The sequence below is a fragment of the Solanum pennellii genome, chromosome 12 (assembly GCF_001406875.1).
Source record: "Solanum pennellii chromosome 12, SPENNV200".
Taxonomy (NCBI): domain Eukaryota; kingdom Viridiplantae; phylum Streptophyta; class Magnoliopsida; order Solanales; family Solanaceae; genus Solanum; species Solanum pennellii.
In genome coordinates this window covers 40,048,228-40,064,833 of record NC_028648.1, presented here as the reverse complement: position 1 = coordinate 40,064,833, position 16,606 = coordinate 40,048,228, and the positions used below count along the sequence as shown (strand labels likewise).

At 36.8% G+C, this 16,606-nt stretch overlaps 1 protein-coding gene across 1 annotated transcript in view; it reads right to left on the bottom strand.

Annotated features, from left to right (window-relative positions):
* LOC107007056 (ABC transporter C family member 12-like) overlaps positions 1-16,606 on the bottom strand; it is a 74,860-nt gene that overhangs the window by 13,745 nt on the left and 44,509 nt on the right. The window contains exons 16-23 of the mRNA XM_015205524.2: positions 16,399-16,539; positions 13,666-13,866; positions 13,393-13,491; positions 13,123-13,275; positions 12,458-12,837; positions 10,929-11,109; positions 10,234-10,557; positions 5,287-6,040 (exon numbers count right to left, since the gene is read on the bottom strand). Of these exons, the coding sequence (XP_015061010.1) occupies positions 5,287-6,040; positions 10,234-10,557; positions 10,929-11,109; positions 12,458-12,837; positions 13,123-13,275; positions 13,393-13,491; positions 13,666-13,866; positions 16,399-16,539 (2,233 nt within the window). The remainder of the gene's footprint in view (positions 1-5,286; positions 6,041-10,233; positions 10,558-10,928; positions 11,110-12,457; positions 12,838-13,122; positions 13,276-13,392; positions 13,492-13,665; positions 13,867-16,398; positions 16,540-16,606) is intronic.

Here is a 16,606-nt window from a genome sequence, read left to right as displayed (position 1 = left end):
CCCCCCCCCGAAAAAGTAAACAAATATCCAGTAGTTGATTTCCCTTTATCACCGTAACCTGTCATATCAACTTCTATATAGCCCTTCAAGATTGGATCTGATGCTCCAAAGCACAAGCATTCATCCGACCTTCATTTAAGATACCTGAGTATCCACTTCACAGCTTCCCAATGCTCTTTTCCCGGATTGCCGAGAAATTTGCTGACCTAACCAACTAAGTGAGAAATATCAGGTCTAGTGCATATCACTGCATACATTAGACTTTCGACGACATATAAATATGAAACTTTGGCCATGCTCTCCTTTTCCTCCCTAGCTATAGGACACATCTTCTTGCTCAACTTCATATGACCAGCAAGAGGTGTGCTAACAAACTTAACATTCTTCATATTGAAGCGCTCTAGCACACGTTCGATGTACTTCTTGTGTGACTAATAAATCTTCCTTTCATCTCTGAGACGGAATCCGCTCTTTGGTAAGCGAAGGAAAGCAGGTCAAAGCCTGCCAAGGCGTCAAGGCAGTTCGACAAAGGCAGAAAGAGTCTCCGTCCTGAGTAATTCTCATGCCCAAAATTTGTTTGGCATGACCCAAGTCTTTCATACAAAAAAGACTTACACAACTCATTCTTCAGCTCGTCAATCTTGAAAGTATTCTTGCCGACAATTGACATATCATCCACATAAACAAAAGGATGATGAAGTGATCATCACAAAATTTTTGTACAAATACACAATGATCCGATGAAGTCTTCTTATAGCCTTGCTCCAAATTCAAACTTCTTGTACCACTGTATGGAGCGCTTCAATATGAAGAATGTTAAGTCTGTTAGCAAACCTCTTTCTGGTCATATGAAGTTGAGCAAGAAGACCTATAACTAGGGAGGAAAAAGAGAGCATGGCCAAAGTTCCATATTCTTACGTCGTTGGAAGTCTAATGTATGTAATGATATGCACTAGTTGGTTGGGTCAGCAAATTTCTCGACAATCCCGAAAAAGAGCATTGGGAAGCTGTAAGTGGATACTTGTGTAGTGGATACTCATGTATCATAGATCAAGCTCAGATAAATGCTTGTGTTTTGGAGCATCAGATCCAATCTTGAAAGGCTATACAGATGTTGATATGGCAGGTGACCTTAATAATAGAAAATTTACTACCGAATATTTATTTACTTTTTCAATGGAACTATATAATGGCAGTTGAAGTTGCAGAAGTGTGTGTTGCACTATCTACAACTCAAGTTGAGTATATTGCGGCTACTGAAGTCGAAAAGGAAATATGGCTAAAGCGATTTCTTCAATAGCTTGGTTTGCATTAGATAGAGCATATTGTCTATTATGACAGCCAGAGTGCAATAAACTTGAGTAAGAACTTCATGTACCATGCAAGAACAAAACACATCGACGTCAGAAATCATTGGATTCGTGAGGAAGTGGAGAGTGAACCATTTCACGTCAAAAAGATCCACGCAAGTGAAAATCCTGCAGATATGCTGACCAAGACGATATTGAAAGACAAGTTCAAGTTATGCAAAGAACTTAGGGTATGAACTCTCTCAAAAGAAGATGAAGATACCACTGGATTGGAAGGGGAGATTGTGGGGTTCCAGCCCATTTTTATTAAATTCTTAATCTGGTACAACTACATACCAACTAATTCTTACCAATATAACTACATAGTTGCAAAGTTTCAAACTTTGGTAATTTCAAGCTGTCATTGATGACATTAGTTGTAAATTTCTTCTATAAAAGGAGCTCATAGCTCATTTGTAGAATACACGAAGTTAGAGAGAAAAAAATATTTTAAGAGCAAAGTGAGGTATTTCATAGACTATACAAGAAGAATAGTCTGTGAAGAAAAATAGAGTATGATCGATATTTTAGTAAGGTAGAAATCAAAACAGTGTAATTCCTTTTGAGTGTGCAGTAGTCACTTTGAGTATTGTATTTGTGACTACAGTGTAAAATTTCTTACTATAGGGATATCAATTGCTCCTCTTGGCCCGTGGTTTTTCCCTTGTTAAAAAGGGTTTCCACGTAAATTCTTGGTGTCAGTATTTTCTCATTTTATTTCCATTATTTTGATCATATATATTTGTTTGGAATATGCTAGTAGATATCAAAGACTGGTTGGTAAATTGCATTATCTAACTATTACATGCCGAATATTTCATTTGTTATAAGTGTGGTTTGTCAGTTTCTCCAAGCTCTGTAAAGATCATTGCGATGCACTAATTCGCAACCTCAGATACATCAAAAGAGATCCAGGGCAAGGTTTTTTATATGAAGACAAAGTTCACGTTGACATCATTGGATATTCTGATGCGGATTGGGCAGGTTCTCCAACACATAGACTTTTTACTATGCTCTACTTCCGGGTATTGAGTCATGATTGGAGCAATTTAATCTATAGGAAAAGTAAAAAGCAAGATATTGTTGCAAGATCTAGTGCAGAAGCAGAATATCGAGCCATGGCTCTTGCTACATGCGATCTTATCTGCCCTTCATATTGCCTCAAATCCAGTTTTCCATGAAAGAGTGAAACATATATAGATGGATTGTCATTTCATTAGGCAAAAGATTGAGTCCGGATGCATTGCCACCATCTTTATTTGTTCAAATGACCAATTGGCAGATAATCTTAGAAGTCCCTTGGAGGAACTCGGGTTGAACACATTTGCAGCAAGCTTGGAGCATATGACATTTTCGCTCCAGCTTGAGGGAGAATGTTAAGATATTGTCAAAGAGTATTTCAAATATTAGATTGTGTTGTAAGATAATAGTCAGGTATTGTAGGTAATGTGTTATAGTCAAATATTGTAGGTATGGTAGGTAACCTATCAAGGATATGCTCTTGACCTTTTGTGTCTAGCTTTGTGTATATATTCTAAGTGTAGCCTATCATTTTTAGTATGAAGTGAAATACACTTGCATCATTTACCAAACCTTACATACTTAGTGCACATACTTTTCTTTGCATGCATCTTGTCATTGATGTAGATTCAGGCTTTTGCTCTCAGATTCATGGCTAGACAATTGCATTTTCTCCGGTCAGCAGTTTTGTGAGTTGTAAGTTTTGATACCAAACTTCAAACTTGTACAATCTTATTCATCCATAGAGATAGATATTTATAGTATAGAAAACTAACTACTGGGTATCAAATCCCTTGATTCTAGCAGATTTGACAAACTAGGGATGATTTTATTGATCTAATATCCTAACCTATTCAATAGCAAATCAGATTTGATTTTATAAGATTAATTTAAATCCTATAAAATCATATCTGATCACACTTCAGATATTTACAAATCAACATGAGTCCTCTTCATTCGAAAACTTCATAAAGTAGTTTAGTAGTTTAGATTTATTCCAAACCATTATTCCATTTTATGGGTAGCTGGGGCCATGTCTCAATGAATCTATTTCTTTAAGTTATTAGAGCTTTAATTCAAATATTATTTGTTTCAGATCTCCATGTATATACAGTTGTTATATTGTTGTGGATGCGAGGAAGTCAATTAATTTAAGTCTTCAATTATATTCCTAAGTAGATTTATTTATAATTTAAGTAACTTTATTTATTATTTTAGAATGGGTTTATGTTTCATAGTTTAATAAAGATTAGGTTAAGCTATAGTTATTCGTTTGGAATAAGATTTATGTCTCCTACTTTCATAAGAATTGGACTTCCTATTGATGTATAAAACTCCTATTTAAATGAGCCTTTGATGAATAAATCAGTAAGTCACATTTCATCAAAAAACAAGAGATTAGAGTTCTATCTTCCATTGAAATCTAAGGTTTCAGTCTCCCTTTGAAGAGCTAAAGATATCCGAGTTCTCTTTTAATGAACTCTAAGGTTTCAACCTCCTTTAACAAGCTAAATTTATATATTGTCTTGTGAATCAATCATTCCCTAACAATTTGGTATCAGAGCCTAACAGAATGGGCGATGAGGTCAGTTCCATATTTCGCGATGAGATCAGTTTCAGATTTTGAGAACTTACCATTACAGAAACCTTAATGGACTCTAAAATTGCAACAATGGAACAACACCTCGGTGAAAGAATTGTCTGAGTCATCCAAGAACAATTGTCTAGATTGGGAGTTGGCTCCACAAAACCAACAACCCATAGATAAACAATTTCTGCTACTAAAGTCAACACACCACCTATTCAACTAGCCGATAAGAAGTGGTTATTCACATTCGATAATACCAAGTTATACAAAGATGAATTTTCCAACTTTTAACGGTATCAACAACCCATTAATTTGGACACATCCTTGTTAACAATTGCTTGAGCGATTTGGACCTCATGAAAGTGGCAACCTGATGGGGAATTAGTCAAAGCATCAACAAGCTGATAGAGTTGAAATTTATCAATGTCAACTTCAAGATAAATTGGCTAGGTTTGGAATTGGATAATTAAATTGACAATATTCCAGATCTTTTGAATAATTGGCCTGAAATTTGGGCTTGAGGACAGGTTCTTTCAACGTGAGGGGAGTAATGTCGTGGATGCGAGGAAGTCAATTAATTAAGTATTTTATTATATTTTAAAGTAGATTTATTTAGTTGTTGTATATAATTTAAGTAACTTTATTTATTATTCTAGAATGGCTTATGTTTCATAGTTTTATAAGGATGAGGTCAAGCTATAGGTATTAGTTTGGAATAGGATTTAGGTCTCCTACTTTTACAAGGATTAGACTTCCTACTGATGTAATAAGACTTCTATTTAAAGGAGTTTTTGATGAATAAATCAGCAAGTCGCATTTCAGTGAAAAGCAAGAGATTAGAGTTCTCTCTTCCATTGAACTCTAAGGTTTCACTCTCCCTTTGAAGAACTGAACATATCGGAGTTCTTTCTTTTAATGAAATCTAAGGTTTCAACATCCCTTTAACGAGCTGACTTTATATATAGCCCTGGGGTTGATCCTTCACTAAAAATTCATAACATATATCATGTTATGAGTTAAAAGGACTATTGCCCATTTAGTCATGTGCAGATCCCGCATCAGTTGTGAGATTTTATTGTTTCATAGATATGCTATATGCCAATTGTGGTTCCAAGTGTTGGTCACACCTAGGGTGTAGACTCAGTTTGTTACACATAAACACTCGTGTTTGCTGATAATATAATTCCAAAGTGATTGAGTAGACGATTCAAAAGTGAGTTATGCATGCATCAATTTTGAATTGCATATTATATTTTTCCAATTTGTGTCAATCCTGGGATGTGGAAGAGTGACGTAGTATCAAAAATAGCTGAAAAAAGAAATACGTACCAGAGAAAAGAACTGGCGATTGAGGTATGATACTAAGAGCACTTCGAAGATCTATCAGTTCAATATTAGCAACATCACAATCATCAATCAATATTCTCCCTCTTTCAAGTTCCACAATTCGAAACAGAGCATTTAGCATGCTCGATTTTCCAGCACCAGTTCTTCCAACAATGCCAACTTTTTGACCTGAAGAAATTTCGAATGACAAACCATGCAAGACAGGAGGAAGTCCAGGTCTGTAACGTAGGACAACATCCTCAAATTTGATGAACCCTGATGATGGCCAGTGTGGAGGAGGCTGGCTGCAAATGACATTTTGAGCCTCTGATGGCAAATCTATATATGTACCAACACGCTCAACGGCATTTAAACTATTTTCAGCTCTGCTTGCTTGTCTCAGAGTATTGCTGAGTAAGGTAGTAATATTCAAAGAATAACTTAGGAGCAGACCCATAGTAGCAGCAACCGCAACCTTGTCATCTGCTCTCCCATTCTGTATAACAGCAAAAGTTGCAGTCAACCAGATCATTATGCCTCCTAGTGTCTCAAGCCTTATGGTAAGCCAGCGGTTTGTACTTGTGTTGGCAAGAGTGAATCTGATATTGTTATCCATAGACTTCCCATTAATGGCAGCTAACTGGTCATGTGCTTTATATGCACGGATGGTTGATAAACCATTTATAGCTTCTCCAAACTGCGCATACACAGGGGACCTGGTAATGGAATCTAGACGTTTCACTTCGCGGGATGTATTCTGTGAAACATAAGTTGTAGTAGTAGTATGTAATCTGATCCTCATAATAGAATGTAAAATCAACAGTTGATAAATTATCATAGACAGTACAACTGATTCTGTAATATGCCTAAAAGAATGGGAAGAAGACAAAATAAGTATCTACTTAATCAAGAACAATGGCCAGAGGCACACAATCACTTATGAGGTTAAGTAGAAGTATCTGCTTCATCAAAAACAACAGCCAGGGCAAACAGGCACGGACTAAGTGAAGTATTAATAATATAGAGAAGACAGACTTTTCACATGTAGTCCTGAAAACTAAATGGGAAATACAAGGGTACAGGACTAATACAAAACCAATTTCTATATAAGAATCAGAGCATGTTACCCCAAACCTTGAAGTAATGGATGGAGTAGCCTAGTATCATTATAGTCCATATGGAAACCCTCAGGTCGCTGAAAGGGACAATGTAGCATTCATTAGTGCCCTCCTGTACGTGTAACCTGAGTATGGGATTTAAACGTAAATCTGATTTTGTTTTCTTTTCTGTTGCCTCCATTTGGTTTAAAGTAGAGAGTGATGAGGCTCAACATGATCGGGGCTGGAGTGGAGTAGAAGAGATTACTCTCAATAGGCTAATATGAGTGGCCCGGAGCAATACTAGTGGCTCGATGGGTTGAATTGAAACAAAATCTCAGAGTAACTTATTGTCTCAGCTGAGAGAGGAGAAGCCGAGATTGATAGGCATGAAGAGAGAAAAAGGGCTCATCACAGTTTGACTCTAACAATATGTGAAAGAATATAAGAATTCAACCCCAAACTTAAGGTAATGAATGGAGTAGCCTACACAATGAGAGACAAATGTAGTAATCTCCTACAATTTCTTAAGAGACGCTTTCCACATAGCATTGCGACTTCCTTCAATACGTCAAACATTGTCAAAAGTACAACCAAACAGCATATTAAATGGTAGCAATAATCTCAACAAAGTAGCATTTTCATCATAAGAGTTTGTCCCCTACATCACCAAATTGTGTAGTACATACAAAACTGGAAGACAGCGTGGGTCTACTATTACAATTTTCACCCCCTTTATAACTAGTTTGACCTTTGATTTTGGATTTGAATAATTTTTACTATTCGTACTCTAAAATCATTAAAGAAGAATTAATCTGGGTAGTTTGATATATTATGATTAATCCTCCTCCTGCAGTAATATGCATTCATTTTGTTCAGTCTGCGATGCTTTATGATACTTGCTCAACACTTTCTGGTCATGCCATTAACACGTAAGATGCCATTTCATCAAGTTAACAGTTACTTAGACATATAAAATTTAACATTTTTCTAAGTAGTATTGACTTAGTGCAAGACCAGATTTTGGCCAGTCCGACCCTTCTGACAATAGATTATTAAGCATTCTCTTGCTTACTATGTCTTACTACTCCTAGTCACCCAATGATCTCCCACCATCAGTGAATTCTGCTGTTCTATCATCTCAAATTATGAAGATAGGATATGGTTAAGGAGATTTTCTTGATACACTAGTGGTACTTGGGAACTTATTGCTCTGCTTCAAGTAAAACTATTGTACACTACGGGGATATGCACCGATTCGGGTGGTCAGATTGATCCACATACCACATAAGCTCCATCTGGTGGCTGTATTTGCTTGACTATCGTGATACATTCTTTTTATGCTAAAATTATCTTTCACGACTTCTCTTATACATGGCAGTTGTTCATTGCTGTCCTCTTTGTCAATTGGATATCAAAAATGTGTTTCTTCATGGTGATTTTGATTATGAGATGTATTGAGAAACTGTAGTTTTTGTTGCTCAAGTAGAGTCATTATGACGATTTTCATAAGGTTTAAACCAGTTTCTTTGAGTATACTTAGAATACGTACAAAAACTGATCACTATGTCTTTTATTAATAATCAGCCTCTGATTTCTTCATCTATTTGGTAGTCTATGAAGAAGATATGGTTACATAGACAGTAAACAAGAGCGCATTGATAACTTCAAGTATCTGTTTCAGCATTTTCATAGTAAGGGCCTAGGTAGTAGTGGAAAAGAAGAGGGTTGGGTCAAAATGGGTCAACATAAAATGGTTAATAATTTAACCCGCCCACATTTCATATGGGTAAAAATGGGTTGGTGATAGAATGGTATATATATTACATTAAAAGTCAAAGTACAATTCCCGTGTCAGGTCAATGTTAGTTCTTGGGTCGGGGTAGGAAATCGAGAGTTAGGTCTCAAGTTGGGTCTTAGGCTGATTCCTGGGTCGGGATTAGGAGCCGGATCTTGGATTGGGGTTAAGTCGGGATCAGATCCTGGGTTGGGGCTGAAAGTTGAGACCCGAGTCTCGGATAAAAACGAGACTCAGATGGGGTGTTAGGTGGGAGTCAAAAGTTCGTCCTGAGTCGGGTTCCAAGTAAGGATCAGGTCTTGAGTCAGTTCCTGTAATGGAATTGAGATTCGGGTCTAGGACTGTGGTCAAGTTGGGTTGGGATCAGGTTCCTGGGTTTGGGTTTTGTGTCTTTGGCCGGAGGTTCGATTCTAGGTCTTAAGTCAGGTCTCGGTTCAATTCCATGTCAAAGTTGAGTGTTGGGTCCACAATACGAACCTCGAGTTGGAGTCAGGAGTCGAGTCTCACTTTGAAGGCTACTTTTGGAGTGGGGAGTGGGGAGTCAGGTCTTGGATCAGTTCTTGGCTCGATATCAAGAGTCTAATCTTGAGTCAAGAGTTATATTAGATCTCATGTTGGTCCCAAATCATGGTTTAATCTCAGGCCGGAAAACAAATAACGATTCCCTAGATCAAGGGATGGGACATGGTTCAAGAGTCGAGTCTCGAATAAGGAATGGACCCATTTTGAAATTAAGGTTGGGTTCAAAGCTGAGTCTTTTATTGAGAGTGTGGTCATGGAACAAGGTTTTGAGTTGGGGTTGGAAGTTGTGTCTCGAATCTGAGTTGGGATCAAGGTCTGGACTAGGAGTTAATTTTGAGGTTGAAAGCTCGAGTCTCGATGGAGGGTAAAGGAGGGGTTAGCCTCCGCAGTGAGGTGGGAGTGCATCGGGTTAAGGGTAGGGTTGGGTGTGAGTCTAGAGCAAGCAAGGAGTGGAGGAGTGGGATGGTAGGTTGAGAGGTTGCGGGTCAAGGGTTTATGGTCTATGGCATTGGAGTGGTTTAGTTGGAGGTTGAATGTTTTCCTTAATGTAGAAAAAGGCATTTTCCTTAAATTGGAGGAAAATAGTTTCATATGGATAACATTTTCCAAAATGTTTTGACTACCAAACATGAGAAAATTGGAAAGAAAATGTTTTCCTTCATACCAGAAACATACTAGATGTTCTCTTGCTTTCAGTATTTTGCCCATAAATTATCATGTGTGCTCATATTCTTACCAGTCAAATATGGGTTGAAGCCAAAATTTTACCCATTAAATATCACTCCCTAAACCATTAAAATATGTGTGGGGTTGTGTGGGTTAATTATATATGGGCTCCTTTGACGAGCACGACACGTAGGTAAATCACAATATTTCCTAGGTATTGAAGCATTTTAATTCTGGTCAAACATCGCCATTTCACAATTTGCATATTTAGACATTGCCATTTCACAATGGGCATACTTAAGGAGATAGGGATGACAAATTATAGATTTCGATATTCCTAATCGTGAAATTTTAGTCAGGTCAAGAGAAGTATGACATGACCTCAGGAAGGAACATGAGATTAGTTGGGGAGTTGAATTGTACCACTATAAGTGTAGCTTCTTTAAATGGTGTAACTTTCTACTCCCTTGAGTTTTTTGAAGTTGCAAAAAATTAATAAGGAAATGGAATTTGGGTAATTCAACTCCAAAAATCTAGCTCATGATGGAACAACTGCTCAAGACCTTGTAAAGAAACAGTCCCCCACCCCTAAAGCACTAATGTTGGACTAAATACTCCCTCCCGCTATATGTGTGATTGAACATTTGAAGCATGGACAAAATATAAAATATAGTTCCAACATCAGGCAAACAAGAAACTGGAATAAGCTTAGATCTAATTACATGATAAAGAAAAGGACCTTGGGCCTAACTCAACTCCAAAAGTTAGCTCATGAGGGAAGCTCAAGAGAACATCCCACCCCTAAAGCACCATATGTAGAGGAAAAGATAAAATAATGGGCAACCAAAAATTTGGAGTTTAGCGAACCTGATAATATAAATAGGCAGCATAAAATAGAATTAGAAGTGGCATTATGGCCCACAGAGATATAGAGCTGACGACTCCGATTAGAACAAAGGTCGAGAGCAGCTGCCACAATTGGCTGAGACACGTATTACCAATATTTGCCACATTGCGATCAATATCTCCAAGATCCTTTGCGAATCTGTTGATTATGCGTCCAGATGGATTAGTGTGGAAGAATACCATTGGTGCTCGAAGTATTGAATGCAGCATGGTGTCATGAATCCCTTTAGCTGCATTTAGACTAGAGATAATCAACCAGAAGGAATTTGCCAGTGTTACAATCACCTGTAGAAAGTGAATCCAGAATGAGCCTCCTTTAATTCATATTCATGGACTTGAGAGTTACACAATACTCCTCTGAAGCAACATAATGACATTTAGGAAATCTCCTGTTCCTTTGACTTCATTTTCAACTGTGAAGCTAAAATACTAAGCTAATGGAGGATCTCCCTCATATACAAATATATTACTGGGCTTCGTGCTTATTGAGAGGAATCCTGTAGCAGGAAAGTTTCTCCTTTAGATAGGGCTAGGTACCCATCTTTAGATGTAAGGAAGAGAGGAAAAAAGAAAAGTAGATAAAGCACAGAAACCTGAATAACCAAGGACGATCACTGATGATTGCAATTAATTAAGGTGGAAAACTGCACTCGCACCTGACTGAATGACAAAATAGCATACACCAAGATATAAAATCCAGCTCCATTGCTCTGTGAGGAACTTGCTTTGGTCCAGACACTTAGCCAACTGCTACTCAGAATTCGAAGAATTTCAGTCAATGTGTAGCAGCCAAACAGAATCATGACAACCCACAAACCTCCCAAAGCATCTTTGTACCTGATAAGGAAATTTGAACAAAAGCACATTTCAAACCATAAGCTAAGGGTTTCTACTAAACATAGTTAAATAAGAACTTTTCTTGAGCCTATGATGATGAATGAAAACATTGGAAAGTTACTCCATTACTTCATATCATCCAAACAAATGCAATAGATCTTTTACAAGGGGATGATATGGTGCAATCTCCCTTAAATCTACTATAAACATAGTCATATTTGCCCCTTGGTTCAAAGTTGAATGGTAATTGTTAGATATTTACGTTAGATATGGTTTTTATTTGGAGATTTATTGTTCTTCTATCAAATTAATCAGATTCATCTTGACCATATTAATTTCCTGATGTCAGAAAATCAAATCAGCAAGTTAAAACTTTTGTTTTCTGTTCTTTTTTAGCAAGATAAAGTGTTGTAACTAAGTTCATAGTTCAAGTCTTGATGTAAAGGTAGTTTCTTCTTCTGATATCAGTGATTCCTTTTTGATATTCTTTAAAAGGCGAATAGTTTTCCATACTAATTGTTGTTTAAGTTATCATGAAGTGGACAAGATCCAAATCTATCGTTTTGATTCATTTTCTCAAGCAAAGGTGTTATATTTCTTCTCATAATCAATATTTTGTTACTCTTGACCTTGTCAAAGCTTTAAAACATCACATTCATGGAAATTTGTGGACTGTTCCGTCGAATTCCCATATCTTTATTCTCATATTCCAGATTCATACATATTTTTCTTCCGCACGTCCAGTACTCAAAACTCTAAAATTGCGATCTCCCTGACCTTGTTGTCATCACTTACCTTAGATAAATAGCACATCAGAACTGGAGGAAAAAGTTAGGGGTTATACAAAGCGAGGTCAGGAATTCAATTCTGGGATGCCTTTGGGTAACAAGGGGAGAAAACCGCAAGGACTAAAAGGTTGCGTTAGGGAATACCTTGGCAGTTGGGGCCTAGCTATTACAGGTGGTATTGGAGCCGACACATCCCCTAGTATGGAGATTAGGAAAACCTCAACAATGATGTTGTGTTCCTAAAGGGGGTACACAAACCACTAGAAATAAACGGAATATTCCAAGGCCCATGCTAGAAACTATTGCACTACAGACAATAACATTTTTTAATTCCACCAGTGTCTAGATGCAATGGGAGAAGCAAGAGAATGGAAATATTTGAGAAAAGTTTGTGCCATGAATTTTTCTCTTAATAAGTGTTGTAAGTCTCGTCTTTTTAAAAATTCTGAAAAAGAAATTAGGATTCTAAAATTGTTGAATTACCAGAATATTCATGTCTGAGTGACTTGATTAAAATTTCCAAGGATAAATGTCTCAAAGCATATACATTAACTTGTTACCTCATCAAAACACTCCAGTTGATAATACCAGTTTCCCGCTCTTCCTGCCTGATAAGAACAGATTTACCAGCCTTCCTTTTGGTTACAGAGGTTACATCTTGTTGGTGCTCTTGCCTTGTGTTTGAAGACTGTGAACTCTCACTGTCAAAGTTTGGGTCATATTCAGTTTCAACACCATAACTTTCCATTGTCCCAGCATTTTCCATTAGCTTTGGAAAAAGTGTGCCATGTTCCAAAAGCTTCTCGAAGGTCCCATCCTCTTTCACCATTCCTTCAGAAACCAAAATGATCCGATCCACCTGAGGTAGAAAATGCAGCTGATTTGTCACAAGCACCCTAGTCTTTCCTTGCAATTCTTCCTTTATACAGTTTTTAAAAACCTGAAAAATCCCATTGCACTGCAAGTTAGATCCAAATTGAATTTAGCATATGCTTAAAAACTGCAACAAGAACGATGGAACAATTGCAATCAGTGAATTATGTGAACAAACCAATTACTGCAAATTAGTCTTGTACATATACACGAAAGAGGTTAGTCAATTTGGAAAAATCTACAGGTGGTGGATATGAATATTGGATATAGAAGGAAGGTCTTCTCAGGTAATGTTGATATCCCATTCCCATACTGAAATGGTGTTGTCCAGGCATTCATACAAGATAATTACCTGATGGGAAACATGTGCATCAAGAGCACTTAAGGGATCATCAAATATATAGATATCGGAATTTTTGTAGACAGCTCTAGCCATCGACACTCTTTGCCTTTGTCCTCCGCTAATATTCACTCCTCTTTCGCCGATTTCTGTAAGGTCTCCACCCTGAATATTTTAGATGTGTGAACATAGCAGTTTCATGTAGACTAACTAGTAAATAGAAAATTCCATACATCATAAAGATATATTGACACAAATACACTACCATCAAATGTACTTAACTGGAAGTAACTCAAGATCATGGTCCAATGCAGTGACGTCTATTGCCTTCCAATATCTTGTTGGTTCAAAGTTGGAACCAAATAATATATTTTCACGTACCTAAAAAACAGTAAGGTAAAGGTAATTGCATTGTTCCATATAAATACCCAGAGATAATTTATCACATTTTAAGAATATCTACAACATATTGTAATGACTCCCCGAAATAGTATGCTCATGTAAACATACTTGTGCTACAGGCATAACAAGGAATAGGGATAAATTGAAGCTCACAGTGGCATTGAAGATCCAGGAAACTTGAGGAACATATGCAATGGAACCTCTGATAGTGACACTTGCATTGCCTAAAGGAGGAAACTCCCCAAGAATTGCTGAAATCAGAGATGTCTTTCCTTCTCCAGTCCCACCCACAATAGCAATTAGCTCACCAACTGGTATATCCAAATTAATATTTGACAAAGTGGGTTGTTCAGCCTGTAAAAATAGGAGGTTAATATTGGATGCATAGAAATTGAAAAAGAAACAAAAACCTCCAACCTCGTGACAGTTATCCAGGAAAATAAAAATGTCAGTGTGAAAGAACAATTTGAGGAACTCGGATCGAAGTTCTACCATGAAGTGATCATTTTCAATTTTTTACAAGGCAATGATATGTGACGGCCCAGTAGGTCGTTTCGAGTTCTAGGACCCAATTTCCCTATTTGCAACTTCCACTGGTACATTTGGTAATTTATGACTTAGGTATGGAAGGGACAGGTCCTGACAGATCTGGAAGTGTTTTGGAATTATTTATCTTAAACTAGAAGCCTAAAGGTAAGAGATTTGATCAAAGTCTACGTTTTGAGTAAACAAGCTTCGATTCATTATTTGAAGGGCCCGATAGGTTCATATGATTATTTTGATCTTGTGTATATGTTTTGATTGCTTGAGAGGCTCTGAGGTGATTCAGTACTGAAAGTTTAGATACTGCAAAAGAATATTTTTATTTATAGTGTTTGTACTAAATTTATAAGAGAACAAGTAAGACCAAATAAACTAATTAATCCCTATTTCTTAGAAAATCCTTGAATCAAGGGATTTCCTCTAAACTATTTCCTAGAATACTATATTCTAATCCCATATTTGCAGAAGCATATTATAAGTAAATCTGCCAGCTTATTTGTGGAGAAGAATATATTCAAATCTGCCAACTCATTGGTGAAGCAGATTATGACTACATTGCAAACAGACACTTCCCTTCAAGTTGGCATGTAAATATTGAACATGCCTAACTTGCTCAAAAAGGACTCAAAAGTAGTTCTGAAAAGACCTTCGCTAAAAATATCTGCAACTTGTTCAGTTGTTGGAACAAAAGGAATGCACATACTTCCGTCTATAATGTTCTCCTTAATGAAGTGTCCTACTTAAACGTGCTTTGTTCTATCATGTTGAACTGGTTTATGAGCAATGCCTATGGAAGCCTTATTTTCACAAGACAACTTCATTGGAAAACTCGCAGGCTTCTTAGTTCTTCCAAAAATCTGTTGAGCCACAATATTTCATATACTCCGTGTGCCATGGATAGATACTCAGCCTCAGCACTACTTCGAGCCACCACATTTTGCCTCTTTCTTCTGCATCTCACTAAATTTCCCCAAACAAATGTACAATATCCGGATGTAGACTTCCTATCAATAGATGAACTAGCCCAGTCCGCATCCGTATAAGCCTCAACACTTCTTTGCTCATTCTTTTTGAAGGATAACCCTTTTCCAGGAGAACTCTTTAGATACCTTTGGATTCGATACACAGCTTCTTGGTGTTCTTATCGTGGAGAATGCATGAACAGACTGACTAGGCTCACAACAAAGGAACTAGAATTCTTTAAGGTAATCTTCTTTATTTTTATATCTTTGGTTCTAGTTTGTCGTTCTCTGGAGGAGATCAAATATCATATAGCGAATGTTGCTTGTGATATTTATCCAGGGTTCTATATTTCTTCTTATTTTCGAGTATTTAAACTATTCTCGATTATTTTATTCGAATTCTATCTTTACTTTTTTTCAAATTATTATTATTTTTCTATTCCACTACTTTGTGTATCTCGGAGCTTATCGAGACTTAAACTCTTCCCACAAGATGCCATTTATGTTTTCGCTTGTTTCTGCCTAGGGAAAATGCACTAAGCTCATTTGGTTCATAAAGGGATTACGGAGAAAACTATAAATCTTCACCAAACAAGATTACCAGTTAGAGAACAAACAGTTAAAGTGAAATTATAAACCCCCGCTAAACAAGTTCAACAGTAAGACAACTAAGTGCAAACATGTCTTGAAAGAAAAAAAAATGGCCAAATAAATTTGGCAGGATTATAAGATAGTCTTAGAGGCCAATCGAACGAGAAAATGATAAATAAACAACTGATTTTTTTTCCCTTGTTTATCTTCTTTCATACATTTCTCCACACTCACAGACACTTAAGAATACTTTAGTAGAAGAACTTGTTCTGTGCAATTGCTTATTTTCTGCATAAATTGTAACATGTGATATAAAAATGAAACAATATAGAACATGGCAAATGAAGTGAAAGCCCTCTCTTCACTCAACCTCAAGGTTCAGAGGCAAGTTACAATCCAGGTATTCTAAACAAAAGAAATGAATTTCTAAACAACAAGCTTCTCAGATTACTTTACTTATTGGATTTTCCACCCATTTGCTACACTAGAGAGATTCCATGCAGCAAACATCATGATAATTAATGATTTTTAAGAGTTATACAGTAACCATTGGCAAACATACACTTCAAATGCATTAAAGGAATAGGGATGCATTGCTACTAGCAAGTAGTTTCAAGGCCCTTCTGTGCATTAACACAATATTACAGATCCACATGGTCTTGCGCTACAAGAAATACTTTGGCTAGGAAAAATCAAATGATGATAAAGGCAAGCTGCTTAGAACTATGCAACCACAATAATCTTCCAGTGGCTTAATGCAAAATAACAGATAGATAAAGAAGAGCCAGACCTTAGAATCCCATGAAAAGAATCCGTCCCTGATTGAAATCGCAGGAAGCCCAGGTTCAAGTGGTGGATTAGGTAAGAGCACTCTCTCTTCAGCTAAGAACAACTCCTCCATTCGTTGCAAAGATACATTTGAATTTACAACCTGTATGTAAGATAGACGGAACAATATGTAATAATCCAATCATATATCATATATATATATATATATA